Source organism: Carassius gibelio, chromosome A25 (genome assembly GCF_023724105.1).
Source record: "Carassius gibelio isolate Cgi1373 ecotype wild population from Czech Republic chromosome A25, carGib1.2-hapl.c, whole genome shotgun sequence".
NCBI lineage: Eukaryota > Metazoa > Chordata > Actinopteri > Cypriniformes > Cyprinidae > Carassius > Carassius gibelio.
In genome coordinates, this window is record NC_068395.1 from 3,003,003 (window position 1) to 3,020,676 (window position 17,674).

Sequence of the window (17,674 nt, forward strand, 5' to 3'; positions counted from 1 at the left end):
GCCTGCTTAAAGGGATAGTTCACCCAAGAATTAGTATTCTGTCATCATTTACTCACCCTCATATTGTAAGAAACCCTACACAAAATGAGAATCAAATTAATCCAAACGGTCCACTGAAAGATCTGAGGTCTGCTAACTGAGAAATATTAGAGGTAGGATATTCTTTGACTTATGCATGCAGGAATAAAACATTAGTGCAGTCAAATAAAGTAGACACAGATATCACCTCCTTTGGAACGATTTGTTTATTGAGTTGGTTTTACACAGATTTGGTTTTGTGGTACACAACACTGCTGGTTAGTGAGATATCTCCACTTAACAACAACCAAAGCAGCTGAATACACAACCAAAGCTTTACAACACAACCACATGACCGCAATCTCTCTTATTTTGTTCTTCCAGTTGTCTTTCAGTGTTTGTTTGCACACTTTGTACGAGTGCTGTTAAATGAAATGGCTTCACCACTAATAAATATAGAATAAAAAATGCAATTGTAAAAATTGTATTATCAAAAAATTAAACCAAAATCATAAAAGATAGCAAAGGCACTGAACAAAAAAAATCCTTGGCAGTCCTTGTTTCTCAAACTGATACCAAACCCCCAAAAAAGATGATGGCATTGACCAACAAAAGTAATTAATTAAAATAAAATAATGCATAAATAACATAATAATACTACCATTTCAGTACTGTCAATAAACAATATCCAGTCAAGTTTTCCTCTATGCTGAATTTTGACTAATATGCACCAGGTATTTCCAGTTTGGCTGAAAGCATGTTTGAATTTGATTCGCGATGGCTGCCTCCATTAATCTCAGTTATGATAGCACTATGGTTAGCAATGGCACATTTGGGTGGTATTAAGACAAATGAGGTTGATAATGAATGTCGTGACACCAAATATTGGGTCAGATCTGTGAGGCGGCTTTTGGGATTTCTGACGCACATCAAATGACCCTGATGAAACTGCAGTAGTTGTGATTGATCGCCTGTTTATGCAAATGCTAGACATTAGCATTAGCACTGCATGTCTGCACTGAAAACCTGTAAAGCCCAGGGAAGATCGTTGATTATACACACAACGTTCTTCTGTAAGGTAAATCAATAATAATATTTTGGAGAATCAAAAACAGAAGCGCAATAACATAAAAATACTAACATAGTATAATTTGATCACTGAATCCAGTTGACAATACAATGCAATACAGAAATGCAGTACGATACGATACACATTAGGTGTGTCTTTAATATCTACCCAGGACCACCTTTGAACAAAATGCCTCCCATGATCTTGTTCGGTTGAACTTTTTGGTGCAAAATGATTTTTCTATTAACGCTAATAACCAATTAGCTAACTTAGTGTCTCTTTACTCATAAGCGCCTTCTTTGGTACAAAATACTTGCCTTATCCTTTCATCTACTTTCTTCATCTCACTATTTCTACACTTGCACTATTCTTTCTTTACATGCAGCAAAATACAAAGCTACATCATCCTTTCCAGTAAATAATTCTATGTGTCCCTCTTACTGGAAAAGCGTTTTCCATCCATCAATGCTTTCATGAACATACCTTGGTAAAAACCTCTCTTTCTACTACAGCTACTTCACACTTACCTTCTAAAAACATTTAGACAACAGCCTTTAAAAACTAAAAATTGCACTTGAAATTCTGCAGGTAGATAACAAACAAAGGACTAAAGATTCTGAAACAATGAAGCTTCTGTCCCATTAAACCTATGACACAGGAAGCTCACAAGATCTAGTCCAAACATGCCTTTGGAATGTGGCTTTTTTTTTTTTGGCCATCAAAGTTCAACAGAGAACCAATAATCCATTATTCTCAAAGCTAAGCGATTATAATCCCTAAGCATCAACACATAAACATCAGAAGAGACAATGTTCCTACAGTCCAAAACCTTTGGAAATAGTCAAACAAGCTTGTCTCAGCCTGAACATTCTTTGGAGCTGAGATTGTGTCTGACATTTCTACCTTGAGTTAAACCTTGTTAAGGTGAAGGTGTCCAGAACTCTAAACAGTCAGCTAACCCAATCAAGAAACCACATGAGTAACATTCTAGAGAAACACATGGTGCATGCACACATGTTCCTGTCAGGACTCAATCAGAAACAACCAAGCCAGCATGCTGGAACCTTGAATCACCCAGCGAGTTCTGAAAATAAACTCCCTTTCAAGATGGTCATGGACTGACTATTCTTCTTCTTGAATAATGCATTGTATAGCACTAGCCTCTTGGCAGAATTTGGGCAAATTTAACCTTGAAGTCAGGTAGTTCTGTAGGGTAGGCTTTGTGCTCAGAGGTCCTGGGGCTCTTCTAAGCATTCAATACCATCTAAAAAATAAAATAAAATAAAATAATAATAATAATATGCTGTTCGTCTGATGACAGCTTCCTCTGGGATCTCTCTCCACCTTAAGGAAATGACATACATAATTTAATATGAATTAAAAAAATGAAAAACAAACAAAAAAAGGCACTTCTATAAATCCATAGATATGCTTCGACTCATAGGATCGATACAAGTTTGATCATTACATATGCAGTTTAAATGTCATATTACAATAACCGAGAAAGAAAAATAACGATTATATATGTCAGTTCCAATCAAGGACAAGGAGAGATTTCAGTTTCTTATTCTTCCAGTACTGCCAGAACACACCAGTTTTGTACCACTAAATCTAAAAAATATATATATATATATATTAATAAATAATACACAACAACAGTTCGTTTGGAGCAAGACCCTGGTTTCTTTTTTTGGGGAGTAAAAATCACAAATGACATGTGCTCTGTTAGAGTTTTAAGGTGCTTGATAAACTCAACTCAGGTTGGCTCTTATTTTTGTTTCATCAAGGATGCTGTTACATGACGCCATACTGAGATGATAACTCACCTTATACTTAACAATATGTAAACATTTAATATCATTCCTTGCCAGTAGGGGGATAATGTCCCAGAGTACCAACTTAAATTTTACTTACTTCAAACCCTTAAATCCCCCTAGGTTTTAACATTTTAACTGTGTATAAGATAGGGGTTGGGTAAAGGTCAAGAAGGATAGGGTAGGATTAGGGTTAAGGGTTAGGAGTTAAGGTTAAGGTTTGGTTGTGTACAACTCCCACTACCATCCCATTAAAAAAGGACTCACATTCATGAAATCCCAGTTTTGCACTGGTCGTCAACAACATGCCAACAAACATCTTCCACTTGCTCCACCTTCTTTCTTTCTAGGCCCCTCTCAACTAGCCCCTATCGCTATGACAGGTTGTTGCTGATGTCCAGGGCTTGTTGGTACACCTGAGTCATATCATCAAGATCTCCTAGTAGAGAGAAGCTGCTGTTATCCCCCGGAGAGCCCTGCGTTCCTCGGCTGAATTTCCCACTGTGTAGGGGAGGAGCTGCCTGGAGACCTTTAAAGTTGGCCAGCTGGAGAAGGTTTTCTGCAGACACACAGCCTCTGATGTTTGGGCGGGCCCCGGGTGGGGGCCAGTCAGTGCTGCTGAAGGAACTGTTGGTGATGGTGTCGCTATCCTGCCTTACAATACTAGATGGGCGACTCTGACTGCGGGATAAACCAGAATCGCCAGGTGCTGGTTCCCCAAGGACAGTCAAAGGAGGAGCGCCACTGTATGTCGAATACTTCCCATTGCGCTTCAATATGCCCTTCCTACCAACTGCTCGCTTTGGTGGTGAGCTGGCGGCAAGCGGTGTAATGTAGCCACCTAGCAGATCAGAGGACTCACTGCGCTCTGGGGAAGAATAGTACCCTGATTCCCGTTGTTGGTTGTTTTTTAGGATTCCCTTCTTTGGAAGGATAGAGACCGCTTTGGTAGGAGAGTTGCCTGTTAGCCCCTGCTCCTCCTCGCCCTCTTCACCTTCAGGCCCAGATTCCTTCTCTGGGGTTCCCACACTGGATTCTATTTCTTCCGAACTTGGAGAGTGTTGCTCTTCAGAGGTTCTTGTCTTCAGGATGCCCTTTGGTCTCTTTAAGCCCAGACTGTCGTCTCCATTACAGTGAGACACACCATCATCATTCTCTTTCTTAGACTTTTTGGGCCGTTGGTGGACAAGCAGGAATGGCTCAGACCGGATGGCTTTAGTGGGCCGAGGCTCGGTCCGGTTCTGCCAGTCAATTAGACGAGCCAGCATGGGTGAGCCAGCATCCCTTTGCGATTCACAGTCACACACACTGGTTTTCCATCCCCAGTTTACCCACCAGTGATTTGCGATGTCTTCCACTGTGGCCCGCCGGTCAGGGTTGACCATCAGCATCCAGCGGATAAGACCACGAGCATCTAAACAAAAGACCAAGCAAGATTCTTATCAAGATCAAGAGAAACATTATCATCGGCACACATTTTTCTATACAAAAGGCATTCTGAACTTGTCTAAGAGTTCATGCAACACCAGTACCTGATGATTGGGATGGTTCTCGATACTCTCCATTGCTGATTTGCCAAATTAGATTTTTGTGGTCCCCTCCATCGAATGGCATGCTGCCATAGACCAGCGTATACAGCAACACCCCCAGAGCCCAGCTGTCCACCTGCAAATAATGGATGGCATTGACCTCAGCTTACTTTGAAAGAACATTGAGTTACTGCTTACTGTTAATAACACTCCAGATATTCTGTTTTATGGAGGTGGGATAGAAATCACATTACAAGACTTGGATGTTTAATGCCGGCTGTGCTTTCATGCGCAAATCTGTTGATGGCATGACTTTTTGGAAAAGACCAAGCAAGACCAAACAGCATCAGAAGGTACAAGTCTTCCAGTCTTTTTGGTTTCAGGCTGTTTTTAAGCTTCAACTCTATATGCAATCAATATGTTTTGAGACATTCTATTACACAACTTCTATTATGTAATTCCTGTAGAAGGTGGGTTGAAAGGGCAAGGTATGTAGGCCAGAAATCTCAAGATCGCCCCAGCAGACTGGATGGTTTTTCAGGTTCTTGAGTTGTCAGTTCACAGGACATTACTTATAGACTAGAGTAATTGTTTTGCATAAGGTGGTCACCAGGGTGAGAAGAAATTGAGACTTTCATTGCTTTCTTTGATTGAACTGCAACAAAGCCCTGAGCCTTAAAACTCTGTCTAGGGGTGTGCCGGTTTCAGAATTGGTGATGACGGTTATGACGTGAGTCAAATTTGACGGTTCATAACATAACCGTCGGGGGGGGTTAGTGGATCTGCCATAGAGTCAATTGGTTGTTCTTGGAGATAGCGGGTTAACTCCGTGTCAGCGCGCGCTCTGATCGGTAAAGGGGCAGAGATTTCAGACCTCCATTTATTAAGGAGATCGGTCACAAAACTCATCATCCGCGGCAACGTTTTTTGAGCAAATTTCAAAGCCGCACCCGCCCGCCATCCGCTGATTGTTTTGGGGTCTATGGCGATGCAATGCTTTGCTGATGCGAGCCGCAAAAAAAATGCCATTGTCTGTTCTAGAAAGGATGCAGCAAAGATATTTAATGCTAATGTATGAGGCATAGGCCTACGCTGAGTTTCATTTACGATGAGATGCGCTCTAGTTCACAGTGCAGTGCAAGTGAACGCGGCGCGCTGGTGCTTCCATGTCGGTTATCATTATCTGCTATATTTGCTTTTTATTTATTAAAATACATGCAATTGGTTGATGAAACATTTATTAAAATTAAGACAAAATTTGTACAAAACGAAATTCGTTTTTAAGAAAGGTTTTCTACAAAGCAAAATTTTATGAAGTGGTAAATATCATGTCTGACGATTTACAAAACTTCATTAAGTGGTAAAAACCATGTCTCCCGATATATTGCGCATCTTATGATCCTATCTAAAAAATGTTTGTAAAAAATATTTTAATGACACGGTTTTGGCGGTTATAGAGTTCTAATGACGGTGTTCAACTATAACCGCCGGTCTCACGGTTATATACGAACCGTCACACCCCTAACTCTGACCAAGGTTTGACATGTATAATCAGAGATACTTGGAGAAAGAAACTCCAGCTGCTCTCCATGTTCATTAAGGAAGTACACAGCGTGTGTTTGCCTGTTCCTAAGCATATGTGGAAGTATAATCCCATCAAAGAGCAGAATAAGGCTTCACTAACCACACAGAGATCTCTGATAGATCACAGCCACTCAGAGTGGATTTCACACGCTAACATAATGAAACTTTGGGGTGGTTCATTTACGATGATGCAAACCTCAAGGGTTTATGTCTGTGCATCACGTAATGCAGGCCTGTAGTAAACCATTCCAGCATGTTTTTATGATCCTGGAAAGAAGTTCAACATAAAGAGCCGCTTGTAAAGCTTTCTTTATTTGAGCATGCCTCACCTCTGGACCACGGTATGGTCTGCCGTTGACGATCTCTGGGGATGCGTACAGTGGACTACCACAAAAGGTCTGGAGGAGCTTGTCTTTATGATACAGGTTGGACAACCCAAAATCAGCAATCTGAATGAACAATAAATACATTTGGGTTTAGAGAAATAATCGTAAACAAAAACACTTTCTGGTTTACTTTTACTGAGTCAGTGTTTGCTTTTACAAAGAGTGATTTCTCAACATCCTGCTTGTTTTGTTTCATGAATGAAGCACACCATTTCTTAATTGTTAAGTTCACATGCTTGTATTTAAACACTACTGAGGTGGAGAAAATCTATTGGAAACAGTACACCCTCCTTTCCATATACTATTTTGTGGGTCCCACTAATCCTAATGTTGTATACTCTATAGTTCATGGATGTGAACTAGGATGTAGCAGCTGTTTCAGTAACATGCTTACTTTTATGTTACAGTTTTCATCCAGTAGCACATTTTCCAGTTTCAGGTCCCGGTGAACAACACCATTCTGTAAAGAAAACGTCAGAATGCACTTCAGAGTTCTGAGGGAATACTGTCATAACCAACAGAAACCTTATTAACTTCTGACATCTGTCGCACAAACACACTCTGTAATTACAGTCCTGTTCAGACACCAGTTTTTGATTGGAGCATGATTGTGCAGTTAGTCCTTGTGTTCCCTTTAAAGTAACACACAGCATTCGGGTTACAGCACGCCCAGAAACCCAGTTACAAGGGGTTTAGGATCTGAGGGAGTTTGTTACAGCTGTCTGATGACCATGAAAGATGCATGTGTTCAGCATGCACAGTGTTTAGCAGATGAACTATAAATCGACAGTTTGACTGGCTGCTTTCTTGAGTCATTGGGCCGACCCCACCCGAAAATCCCCTGCATTGTGGTTGCCCATGGCGATGATGACTCATTACCCTCCCCTCTGGTGTCTGGAAGATCCCCTGCCCTGATAATATAACATTACGTAATCTTCAGCTGCAAACCAGCCCATTCAGTGCAGGCCCACGGGGACCTTGATTGGCTCATTGGGGAATGGGACTGTCTTATCTCAAACCTAGTAATCATAACCTAGTAATCTGCCTGATTAGACCGTACTTTGATGCGCTGTTCGATAAGGTAGGGAGGTATCTGAATACATTCCCATAATGCACTGCAACAAGCTAAGTCACAAAAAAATCCACCCAAAAATGGTGGACAAAACAAAAGAACCATCATTTATAAATATAGAGTGAATTCAAGTACATTGGGACACTTTTGCCATTGAGATGACTGGGGAAATGTCTGAATTACGGTTTCAAACTCTATCGAAAAGTCTTGAAAACAATTCAATTGTAAGAAACTGGAAAAGCTCTTATACACATACACAATACTTCATGAAATTGTACAAATGGGTGGTTTATTACTCTATCAACAGCTCTGCTAAATGCCGAAATGTGCGACCCATGATGCAAAGCTGTTTCACATCAGTTGTCTATTCCAAGATTCCTCCCAATCTGACATGAGCCAAAGATAATAGACTCGCACCGCGCGGGCTGATTTCATCGAATAACTGCACGTGCAGCTCTGCGGGAAACCCTGATGAAACAAGAGGCTCTCTCAGAGAAGAGAAAGGGATTGAGAAAGAGAAAGAATGGAAAGGAGAGAGATAAGAGAGGTGTGTACCTTATGGCAGTAGTGCACAGCAGAGACGATCTGCCTGAAGAAGTGTCGGGTTTCTCTCTCAGTCAGGCGTCTGCGTTCGCTGATGTAGTCATAGAGTTCACCTTTACTGGCGTATTCCATGACAATCACTATCTTGTCCTTATTTTCAAACACTACAGAACAAAACAACATCATAAAAATCCAATCAGTTTATTTACACGTGTTTATTCGTGATGTTTTATTTATACATGTTCAGAATGTATTTTTAATGATGTGTATACCAGATTGAAATCAGTATAAAAATGTTTGTAGTCAGCCATATCATTCACAATAGTTACATTGTCCAGTATTGTTTTTTCCATAATGCAATTCCAAAAATTGAAAAGTGAAAGTAAGTCTCTACATAAAAGTTGTAAGAAACAGACAAGAAAAAAAAAATTTAGATAAAGTTGTAGGCCTAGGAAATTGACCAGTTGGATAACATGACCCATGTGTAGTTTACACAGGCCAAGGCTTCAACAGGGAGGCGTCCAGTCAAAAAATAAATGTTTCTGTGGCGCCTTGTTGGTCTTCAGAATGCAACCACAATGAAAAAGTACAAGTACAAAACTACTGGATGCATAAAAAACTTTGTTTTGTAGTGGCCAGTCCAGAAAGTTCAGCAGGTTACAGCGGAATCTGTTAACGACCAGGAGAAGCTGAAAAATCCAGAGGAACAAACACAGCAAATTACAGTCCGACGCAGCAGAAAGTGGCCGTTTCTGCAAAACCCCAAAAATCCTCATACACATCACCCCACCCAAGCGTTTGGCGCTGCCGCCGGCTCCTGTCACACGTCCAGAACCGCTTCTCATCTTTTTACAGAATCTCTCCTGTCCGCCATTGCTTTCCACAGAACAGCAGGGAATGCAAGCGCAAGGCCTTCTGGGATTGTGCAAATATAGTTTAGCAAGAGAGAGACGGGTAACAGAGTGAACGTAACACAGATATACTGTGTCAGAGAGAGTAAATCAGAGTCTTCTCACAGTGATGCTAAATATCGGAGCTCAGTGCTGAATTCAACAGTGATACACAGTCTGTGAGGATGGGAGATCCCAAATGTTTCTCCTAGATCACAGTGAGGTTAAATCCAGCTAAATGGAGACTTTGCTCAAGTCTCCTGCTTTTCAAATGTTTCTCCTGAAAAAAAAACCCCTCAAATGTCTCACACTGTACTCAGACTGTCTCATTTGTGAGGAATTTTAGGAGAAGCAATAGAGATATGTCTCGTGAGCAACCATTGAGTAATATAAATCTTCCTCTGGGAAAGTTCCCGCAGCTAAATGGGTACGCAAGCTATGAATTCCTCCATCCAAAAATTTCCACGACCAGCCCAAACCCACAAACATAATTTAACACTGCACGAAATTAAAAGAGAAAGACATTCTGACATTAGAGCAATGAAAGACAAAGCCAGACACGAGAAAAAAGACTCCGGAGACTCGTTTAAAGAGGTGTTCTCCCCTCTTTGAGTCGGGCCAACCACAACACAGGCGGAGTCGTGACACAGAACAAAGATGAATACGGCAACTCCTCAAAAATAAACTGCCCTATAAACCCAGACGGACTTTGAGCGGAAAAACGTCGAGTCAGCGCACCGAGAGCTCGCCAGGCACAGAATCAGCAGAACGAACCAGACGGCTGCAAAAAATTTTCTTTAGAAATGATCGACACAGACTTTCACCGGAGAGCTTAACCGCTGAAACACATGCTGGTCAGGAATGACTAGCTTCATATTCACTGAGACTTTAATATGAGCATTATTACATCAATAGAACAAACGCATTTTACTGTCCTTCACAACATAAGTCTACCAATAGATAATGAAAGATTATTCATTAGAATTGTATGTTTTATTTATTGCTGAGTTTGGATAGATAGATGGATGGATGGATAGATAGATACCTTCATATATAGAGATGATATGCGGGTGGCGAAGAGACGACATGATCTCGATTTCTCGCCGAATGTGAACCATGTCCTGTTCATCTTTAATCTTCTCCTTCCTGATAGACTTGATGGCAACCTGAAGAGAAGAAAGAATTTCAATCTTGTCAAAAAACAATACAAATGTATAACAGAGTATTTGTAAAAGATGCATATTTTGGACGATTTGGGACTAAATCAAATATTAATCTCAGTAATTTTAGGCCACTTTTTTACGACAGGAAATGACTCAAGTTAGCATGAGTCTCACATTGCCAGGATTAGCACCAAAGCTTAGCACTTGACAAAAACATTCTATTTCGGAATGTTAAAAAAAAACACCTGAGTAGATTCTTCAGACAGAGGTGTAATCATCCCATCACACACACACACACCCACAGAATTATCCCATAAACACATCACGCCTGAGCATATTTTCAGTCTCCTGCTATGTCATTTTCCTGATGTTTTTTTATGGAAAATGAGGGAGCAGTGTTTGGAAGCAGGAATGAAGGCTATCCCATGGGCCTGAAGACACTGCACTGATGTCTCTATGTGATCACATGATGACCTGAACAGGCTCCAGTATGCCACTGAATAAAAATTAAAAGGCTAACTGAAACGTTTAATCTCACAGTTCTGACTTTTTTCTTGCAGTTGCAAATTTACATTTCACAATTGTGACTTTTTTTTCCCACAATTGTGAGTCTACATGTCATAATTCTGATTTAATTGTAATCAGAATTGAAAGTGAAACTGAAAGTGAAACTGATGTGTAGCCAATAATGGTGTTATACTCTATTTATACTGGTATCTGTGCTCTTGCTTTAATCCATCCAAGTGGAAACACCCACCGGGAACACACACCTGGAGCAGCAATTCTAACTTTACAACTCACAATTGCAAGTTTATATATCAGAATTGCGAGTTTATGTCACGCAATTCTGAGAATAAAGTCAGAATTGCGAGATTTGCACTCGTAATTACGAGAAAAATGTTAGAATTGTGAGATAAAAAGTTTTTATCACTCACATTAATAAATTCATGGAAATAATCAAACAATACACTTCTGTATCGTTTGAATAGAAATCATTCTTCAACCATTCTTGAACTGGAGATGATGTGGGCAAATAGGAGATGCCCTATTGACTGACTGATGGATGATGTCATGGGGAGGAAAGAGGAAATGATATCTGGGTAGTGATTTCCTGTCTATTTCTGTCCTATCGTCCCTCCCAGGCATGCATTTCCATTTAAAGAACAAATGGAACAATGAGTGAGCTGATGACAAACCTTAGCTGGAAGAGAGGAAGCCCTTTGTCAATTCCGTTTGTTTTGTGATGTTATACGCACAACGGTTGTCCCTAAAACATGTCTATCTGATCCTGCTTATAAATTCTCATCATCGCCGCAGTTCTCAGAACAGCCCGTGTCTTCACATTAACGGCGAGCGAGCAGGCGGACGCCGCTTTTCTCCGAGAAACCAAAACCACATGTTTGAGAAGGAGCTGAAGGTAAATCATTGACTACATCCATAAAAGGAAAGTCCTAGCAGAATGCTTCAAAACTGATCATGTGGAATAAAAAGACATAAACAAATCCAGAAACCAGGGCCGTTCTCTAAATGCCGAATGGGCAAAACCTTCTCTTTATTGTAAAGCCATCAGCGAGTGTTTTCCATGAGCTCATGAATTAATGTGCAGCTGAAGGTATTCACCTCCCGCCAGGTCGGCTGGAGACGGCATGAATACTAATGCTGCAGTTTGTTCGAACGCAGCAGGAGCGAGAGTTTCAAATAATCTCCAGGAAGAAAGCTAAAATCACAGCTTTCCCACAGAGGTAGAAACAGGATTCTGACCAGCGGAGCTTTTTATTTGCTTATATGCGAGCGAGCCAAATGAACAAAATACATCATCACTAAAAATTGCAGACGGGTTTTTGTATTTCCTCAATGGTGTTTGCAAAGAGAGGGATTTGAACTTTGTCACGTAACATGATTGATATCTCAAAACTAGTGTAGAGATATGCTACTTTTTTATTACATGTAATAAAAAAATGGGGGAGGGCATGCTTTTTTGACACCATGTGCTTTTTTTGACCATGTAGCAATCTCCCCTGGCAACATAGCAATTACCCCACACATCTTTGCAAGCAACTCAAACGCCCTAGCAACTACCTAAAACATCCTACCTAGCAACCACCTCAAATTATCTAGCATCACCCTAAATGCCCTAACAACCATCCTTGTAAATACCTAGAAACCACCCCAAATACCCTAGCTACCATCTAGCAATCGCCCCGTATATCCTAGAAACCACCTACAACACCCTTGCAATTATGTGGAATGCCTTAGCAACAACCCCAAAAACCCGGACTACTACCCTGGTAACCATATAAGACCCAAACACCCTAGCAACCTCCTAGCAGCTTATCAATCATCCTGAATGCCATTAAAACTACACAAAACCCTAAAAACCACTATAGGTGTGCGATAATGACAGAAAATGATATATCGATATTTTCAAAAATTTTGTCGATAATGATAATTAGACAACATTTTTCTGTGCATGTTATTGTGCTTGTGCTATCATGTTAATAAGTTTTTGATGGTGATTAGTTTGCAGGAGGAACAGGAATTATCTTTTCCAACAAATTATTGCTTTTTACTATTATAGGGCTGTAACAAATCAGTTAAAGCTGCGGTAGGTAACTTTTGACGCTCTAACAGTTAATAAACAGAACTGCTTGCGTCTTGCGGAAGAACATCGTAGCCGGAACTACTTCTCTCTGTTTATGTCTATGAAGAATCACAAAGGTACTGGGTTACTCCGCCGCGGTATCCCCGAAGCTATCTAAAATAGTCAGAATATAAACACTTATTATAGGTGCACCCTAGTGATTCAGGACAAGCTAAAAACATGGTTTGGAAAATGGATTCATGGTGTACTCGCTTATTATATACATTTTTCTACATTTTGAACACAAAAAAAGTTACGGACCGCAGCTCTGATTGGTTATTTTTTACCGGGAACGATGGATTTCTGCAAATGGCAATAGGACCACTGGGAGGAGCCAGAGGAGCTTGATTTTTTCACAGATCATCTGTCTCATATTCTACTGTCAAGACATAATGACAGGTTTAACAAATATGTAAAAAATATTTTTTTACAAAAGTTATCTACTGCAGCTTCAATACAAATCAAACATTACCAACAAAATTTGTGTTTGCAATGCAGAATCTGCATCTGTGGCATTTAGAACACAACACTATCATGTGTTGCTCAGAGACGCAACAGAGTTCTGCTGTAGCTTTGTTTCAAACTATTTCTAGCAACCACTTATCAATAAATCAAACCTAGCAACCATCCAGCAATTACCCCAAAACATGCTATCCATCCGAAACCTTAGCATTCACCCCAGTAACCACCCAGCAACCCTAGCAACCAACCCAAACATCCTAGCAGGCCCCTAGCATCTTAGTAATGACCTTGAAACCACCCATTGCCTGCTCAAGATGGTCTTTCAAGTGTCTGTTTCGCATTGTCACAGTGACCTTTTCACACACAGATGGACAAGTGTGTACAAACACACACTTACACAAGCTCATACGTGCAATAGCTCACACACACATGCTATCTGTCTGTCTGCTAGGGTCATTATAGTGAATTTGAGGCTGGTAAAGTCATAAAGAAGAATATGTTACACAATTTCTTCGGTTATCTGTGCCTTAGGGGTAGAGGTCAGGAATACGGACTGTAGCAATAGTCAGAATCTTCTGTTTTTCTGTATACGTGATAACAAACAGTAAAGATTTATCACGACAGAATGAACCTTTCGTTCAGCAACAGAGTTTGTTTGTTTAGTAAGAGACATCTTTTATATCTCAGGAAATTTAATGGAGCTTACAGTTATGTTGGATTTAGCTATCAACTTTGTCTCCTAAAATGATTTGGGGATATAAAAAGAGACACAATGATGACATACTGAAAGGCCTAAAATAAAATCTATGCAAATATGTGAACTTTTTAGGTGTGAAAGATTTGTGTGTGTGTGTGTGTGCATATTTTGCGAAGTTTCAACTCATTTTTTAACACAATGCAAGTATGCAGGTATGTAAAGGCAACTTTCAAAACGCTATTAACATTACTAAGCAGAAAAATAACATAAATGTTTGTAGGTATGGAAGCTTAATTAAGTGTGTTATTGAATTATTCAGAGCTATTCATAACACAATCCAAGTATGCAAACACTTCTAGATTCATATTCATGATGGAATGCAAGTATGCAAAAACAAATGTTTCTGGCAATACAAATCCTATTTCAGATATTGTTAAGCAAGAAAATGAGAATGCAATTAATAACTCATTGCAAGTTCGTAAATATAACGACCCTTAGATGAGCAAAGTCAATTTAATGCAGCTTTGCATTTGAAGTTGTTTCAAAATGCAATTCATTACAATACAATTGTATGAATGCAAATGCTTCTAGGTATGCAAGCCCATTTTAAAACGTGTTGCAAAATGTGTAATGCAATTATGTTAATGCTTCTAAGTGTAAAGTCACACTAAAATGTGTCAGAATGCAATTTCTGTAATTACTGTATAACCCAATGTGAGTACACTGCATTCTCAGCGATGCCACAAAGGGGCACTAATGCTTATTCTGTGTTTCACAGAAAAAAAGTAAGTCATAGAGGTTTGAAACAACATGAGCATGATGAAATGCTTTCAAAATTTAGATTTTTGAGTCCTCCTCTTCGAGATTATATCACATATAGGAGAAAAAACTGCAGTGTTGTATGCGTGTAGTTGTGTTTTAAGACTCTGTGATGTCTAATGTTTAGTCTCTATGTCGGTTACCAGTGGTTTCTACGTCTGTTATCTATATGTATGAGCTATAACTCTTTACAGGCAGCATGTCCGGCCAGTGAAAAGTTTTTCGGACTAATTCCTGCTAGGCACACTAAACCCGTGCCAGAAAACAACACCATATATCTCCCTGAGTGACTTTATGTTTATTGGCCTAGAAACACGCATGACAAATTATGTTTTACCATGCATCTGAGTTTGAGGTAAAAACGAAAAAACATGGATGTGTAGTGTGTGCACCACTTTATTTTTAGGTCTGTTAGCATGTGCTCATACTTTCTTCAACAGCCTGCCAACACTCTGATGGCACACTGCCCACCGATATACTCAGACCTGTGTGTGTGTGTGTGTTTATATGACTGTATGAGTTGTGAAATAGCCTGGATTTTAAATTAATTATTAAACTAAAAGAAGGCTATACTGTGTATCTGCTTCCATCCCATAACAGCCACAGACAACAGTGTTTCCATGGAAACATACATGACTGGAGGGCCTGCTAGAATGGGTTGCAGATATTTTCTTCAAGTAAAAAACAAAGCTAAAAGCTAATAACAAAACAACATTTGTGTCTTTAAAAGCTGTACATCCTATCAAATTATACTGTATTTTGATGCAAGACAAGTTCATCAATCACTTGGTACAATGAATCTAGTCAAACTAGCTATTTTAATCAAAACTGCACCCCACTGACTTTCAGAAAATGGACCAAAATCACCGAGACGTTTTTTTTTTAACAGATATCTTTTTTTTTGCTACTCTAGAAAAAAGAATTGGACTGACATGAAGGTGTATAAATGACCAAATGTTCATTCTCGGCGGCAGAACAGAAAGATTTCTTTCTCATAGCAGCTGTTCCAGGTTCTGTGGTGACGGAGACGTTTAGAGGACAATGTTAAACAGCAACCAAAGCCACGTGCCGAAGTGTGCCCGAACGAATCCGGTATGTATGTGTGATTAATGAACAAACAGACACTAAAGTCCTGCCTGACCTAGATGCCCACAGTATAAATTCTAGGTCAGAGTTCATTAGTGACCCGAGGGTCAGAACTGAAGGTCTGACTGCAGCATTATTTACGGCAAGTGGTCAGCAGTGACCTTTGAACCGAACTGCAACCAAGATGAACAATTGGTTAAAGCATGATGCGTTATATTGGGGGCCATTAGAGCAAATTTACCAGAGATTTAAAACATCTGCTCCTGCACAAGCAAACGCGTGCGGCACACACACGCGTGGGCTGGAATTCCCAAGAGATGGACCGAAATGAGCCAAACACAACAACAGATTATTATAGCAGAGCTGACACTGTAAAACGACAAACTGCAGCCGGCCCAAGATCCAGGCCAGTTCTTTATTCATTTACAAAATGATTCAGAAGTTCAATCACTAGTATACTTCTATGTATCATGGCATTTCCTTTAGATGTTACCATAGTACTATGGTACCACTACAGTCATTTTCAACTAAAGGTGAAGTATCTTGTAGGGATTGAACCTACAACCTTCTGTAAAGCAGTTCTGATATATAACCACTACATTAGATTGATTTCTTGAACAGATGCTTGAAGCTCTTACCTCTCTTCCTGAATGGCGCTCGATGGCCTTCTTCACTTTGCCATAGGTTCCTCTCCCCAGGGTCTCCAGCAGCTCGTAGCGATGCTTCAGGTTGTGTTTGTGATGATGTTTCTTCACACCAGAGTTGCTGCGTTTGACCTCACAGGGGCCCTCAGGGGCCTCCATCACCACTGAGGGGCCCGGCGGATCACCTGGCCTTTGTGTCTCCATCACACGGGAGGATGATATTTTACACCTCCCTCTACGTTTAAATATCTTGACTAAATGCTTTGAAATATTAATAATATAAATCTAATCAATATAGCTAATTAGCATATAAATAAATGACAATGCAAATGTTTATTATGTTAGCATATAAACTAATTTATGATTGTCAAAAATGACTCATATATTTAAATGAGGTGTCTATTTATTCTACCTTTAACTGGATATAGTAGGCTATCTAAAAGAAAATAATAATCCCAGTCTAATTATGAACGATAAAACAGAGCTATGAGCGGACTAAAAAGGCATATTATTAAAAAGAAACGAATAAACACCTGACATGTGGTTTTATGGCACTTATAAACTGCAACAATGTATCATTCACAATTAGAACGACAATGTATCTATTGTGCATTAATCTATTATGACGCGTTCTATAACATTATGACGTATCCTACTCCGTTATGACGTGTTCTCTTTCCCGTGGCGCGTTCGATCATGATTTCTCCGTTATTCCTTTGTATCAATCTACCGCAGAAAATCTCAGTCGAGAAAGCAGCGACCACGCCGGCGTTCTGGACGTAAATCACCCTCATTCTGGCCGCGGATCCGCCGTGGGGTCAGTCAGCTCGGTTCTGGTGCCGGTGATCCGTGATATGAGGCTGGGAGCGCGGGGATCGGACGGAAGGATGTGCTGCGGTCTCGGGTCTGCTGTGGCCATGGTGCGGTGTGTTCGGCCCGTCTCTCCTCCTGGTGTCCTGATCTGTGATTCTTTCTCTCTGTCCTCCTTCAGATTGAGGAACACTGAATAAAGATAAAGGGGGCGGAGTCACGCCGGCGTGTGTGTCTCGCACTCTCAGTCGCTCTCGCTCTCTCTGTGTCATGTGTCATGATTTTCAGATTCTGTTTTAATAGAGTGAAAGCAGAAAGGTATATTATTTAGATTAATAAACTGAGACCTTTTGTAGAAAATACACACATAATAAAAAAAATATTCGAGCTATACTTTAACTTCATTTTACCTATTCTTTATTTTTTTATTATAATTAAAGCCCCATT

The 17,674-nt window shown here is 40.1% G+C and overlaps 1 protein-coding gene across 1 annotated transcript; it reads right to left on the reverse strand.

The window, feature by feature from the left end:
- Positions 1-227: 227 nt before the first annotated feature.
- On the reverse strand, positions 228-17,434 carry LOC127947304 (NUAK family SNF1-like kinase 1). Its single transcript, XM_052544314.1, has 7 exons — positions 16,412-17,434; positions 9,951-10,071; positions 8,028-8,179; positions 6,795-6,860; positions 6,344-6,463; positions 4,434-4,566; positions 228-4,315 (listed from the first exon to the last, which is right to left on the reverse strand). The coding sequence occupies exons 1-7, from the start codon at positions 16,619-16,621 to the stop codon at positions 3,276-3,278; spliced, it is 1,842 nt and encodes a 613-aa protein (XP_052400274.1). The 5' UTR covers positions 16,622-17,434; the 3' UTR covers positions 228-3,275.
- Between the last annotated feature and the right edge of the window lie 240 nt (positions 17,435-17,674).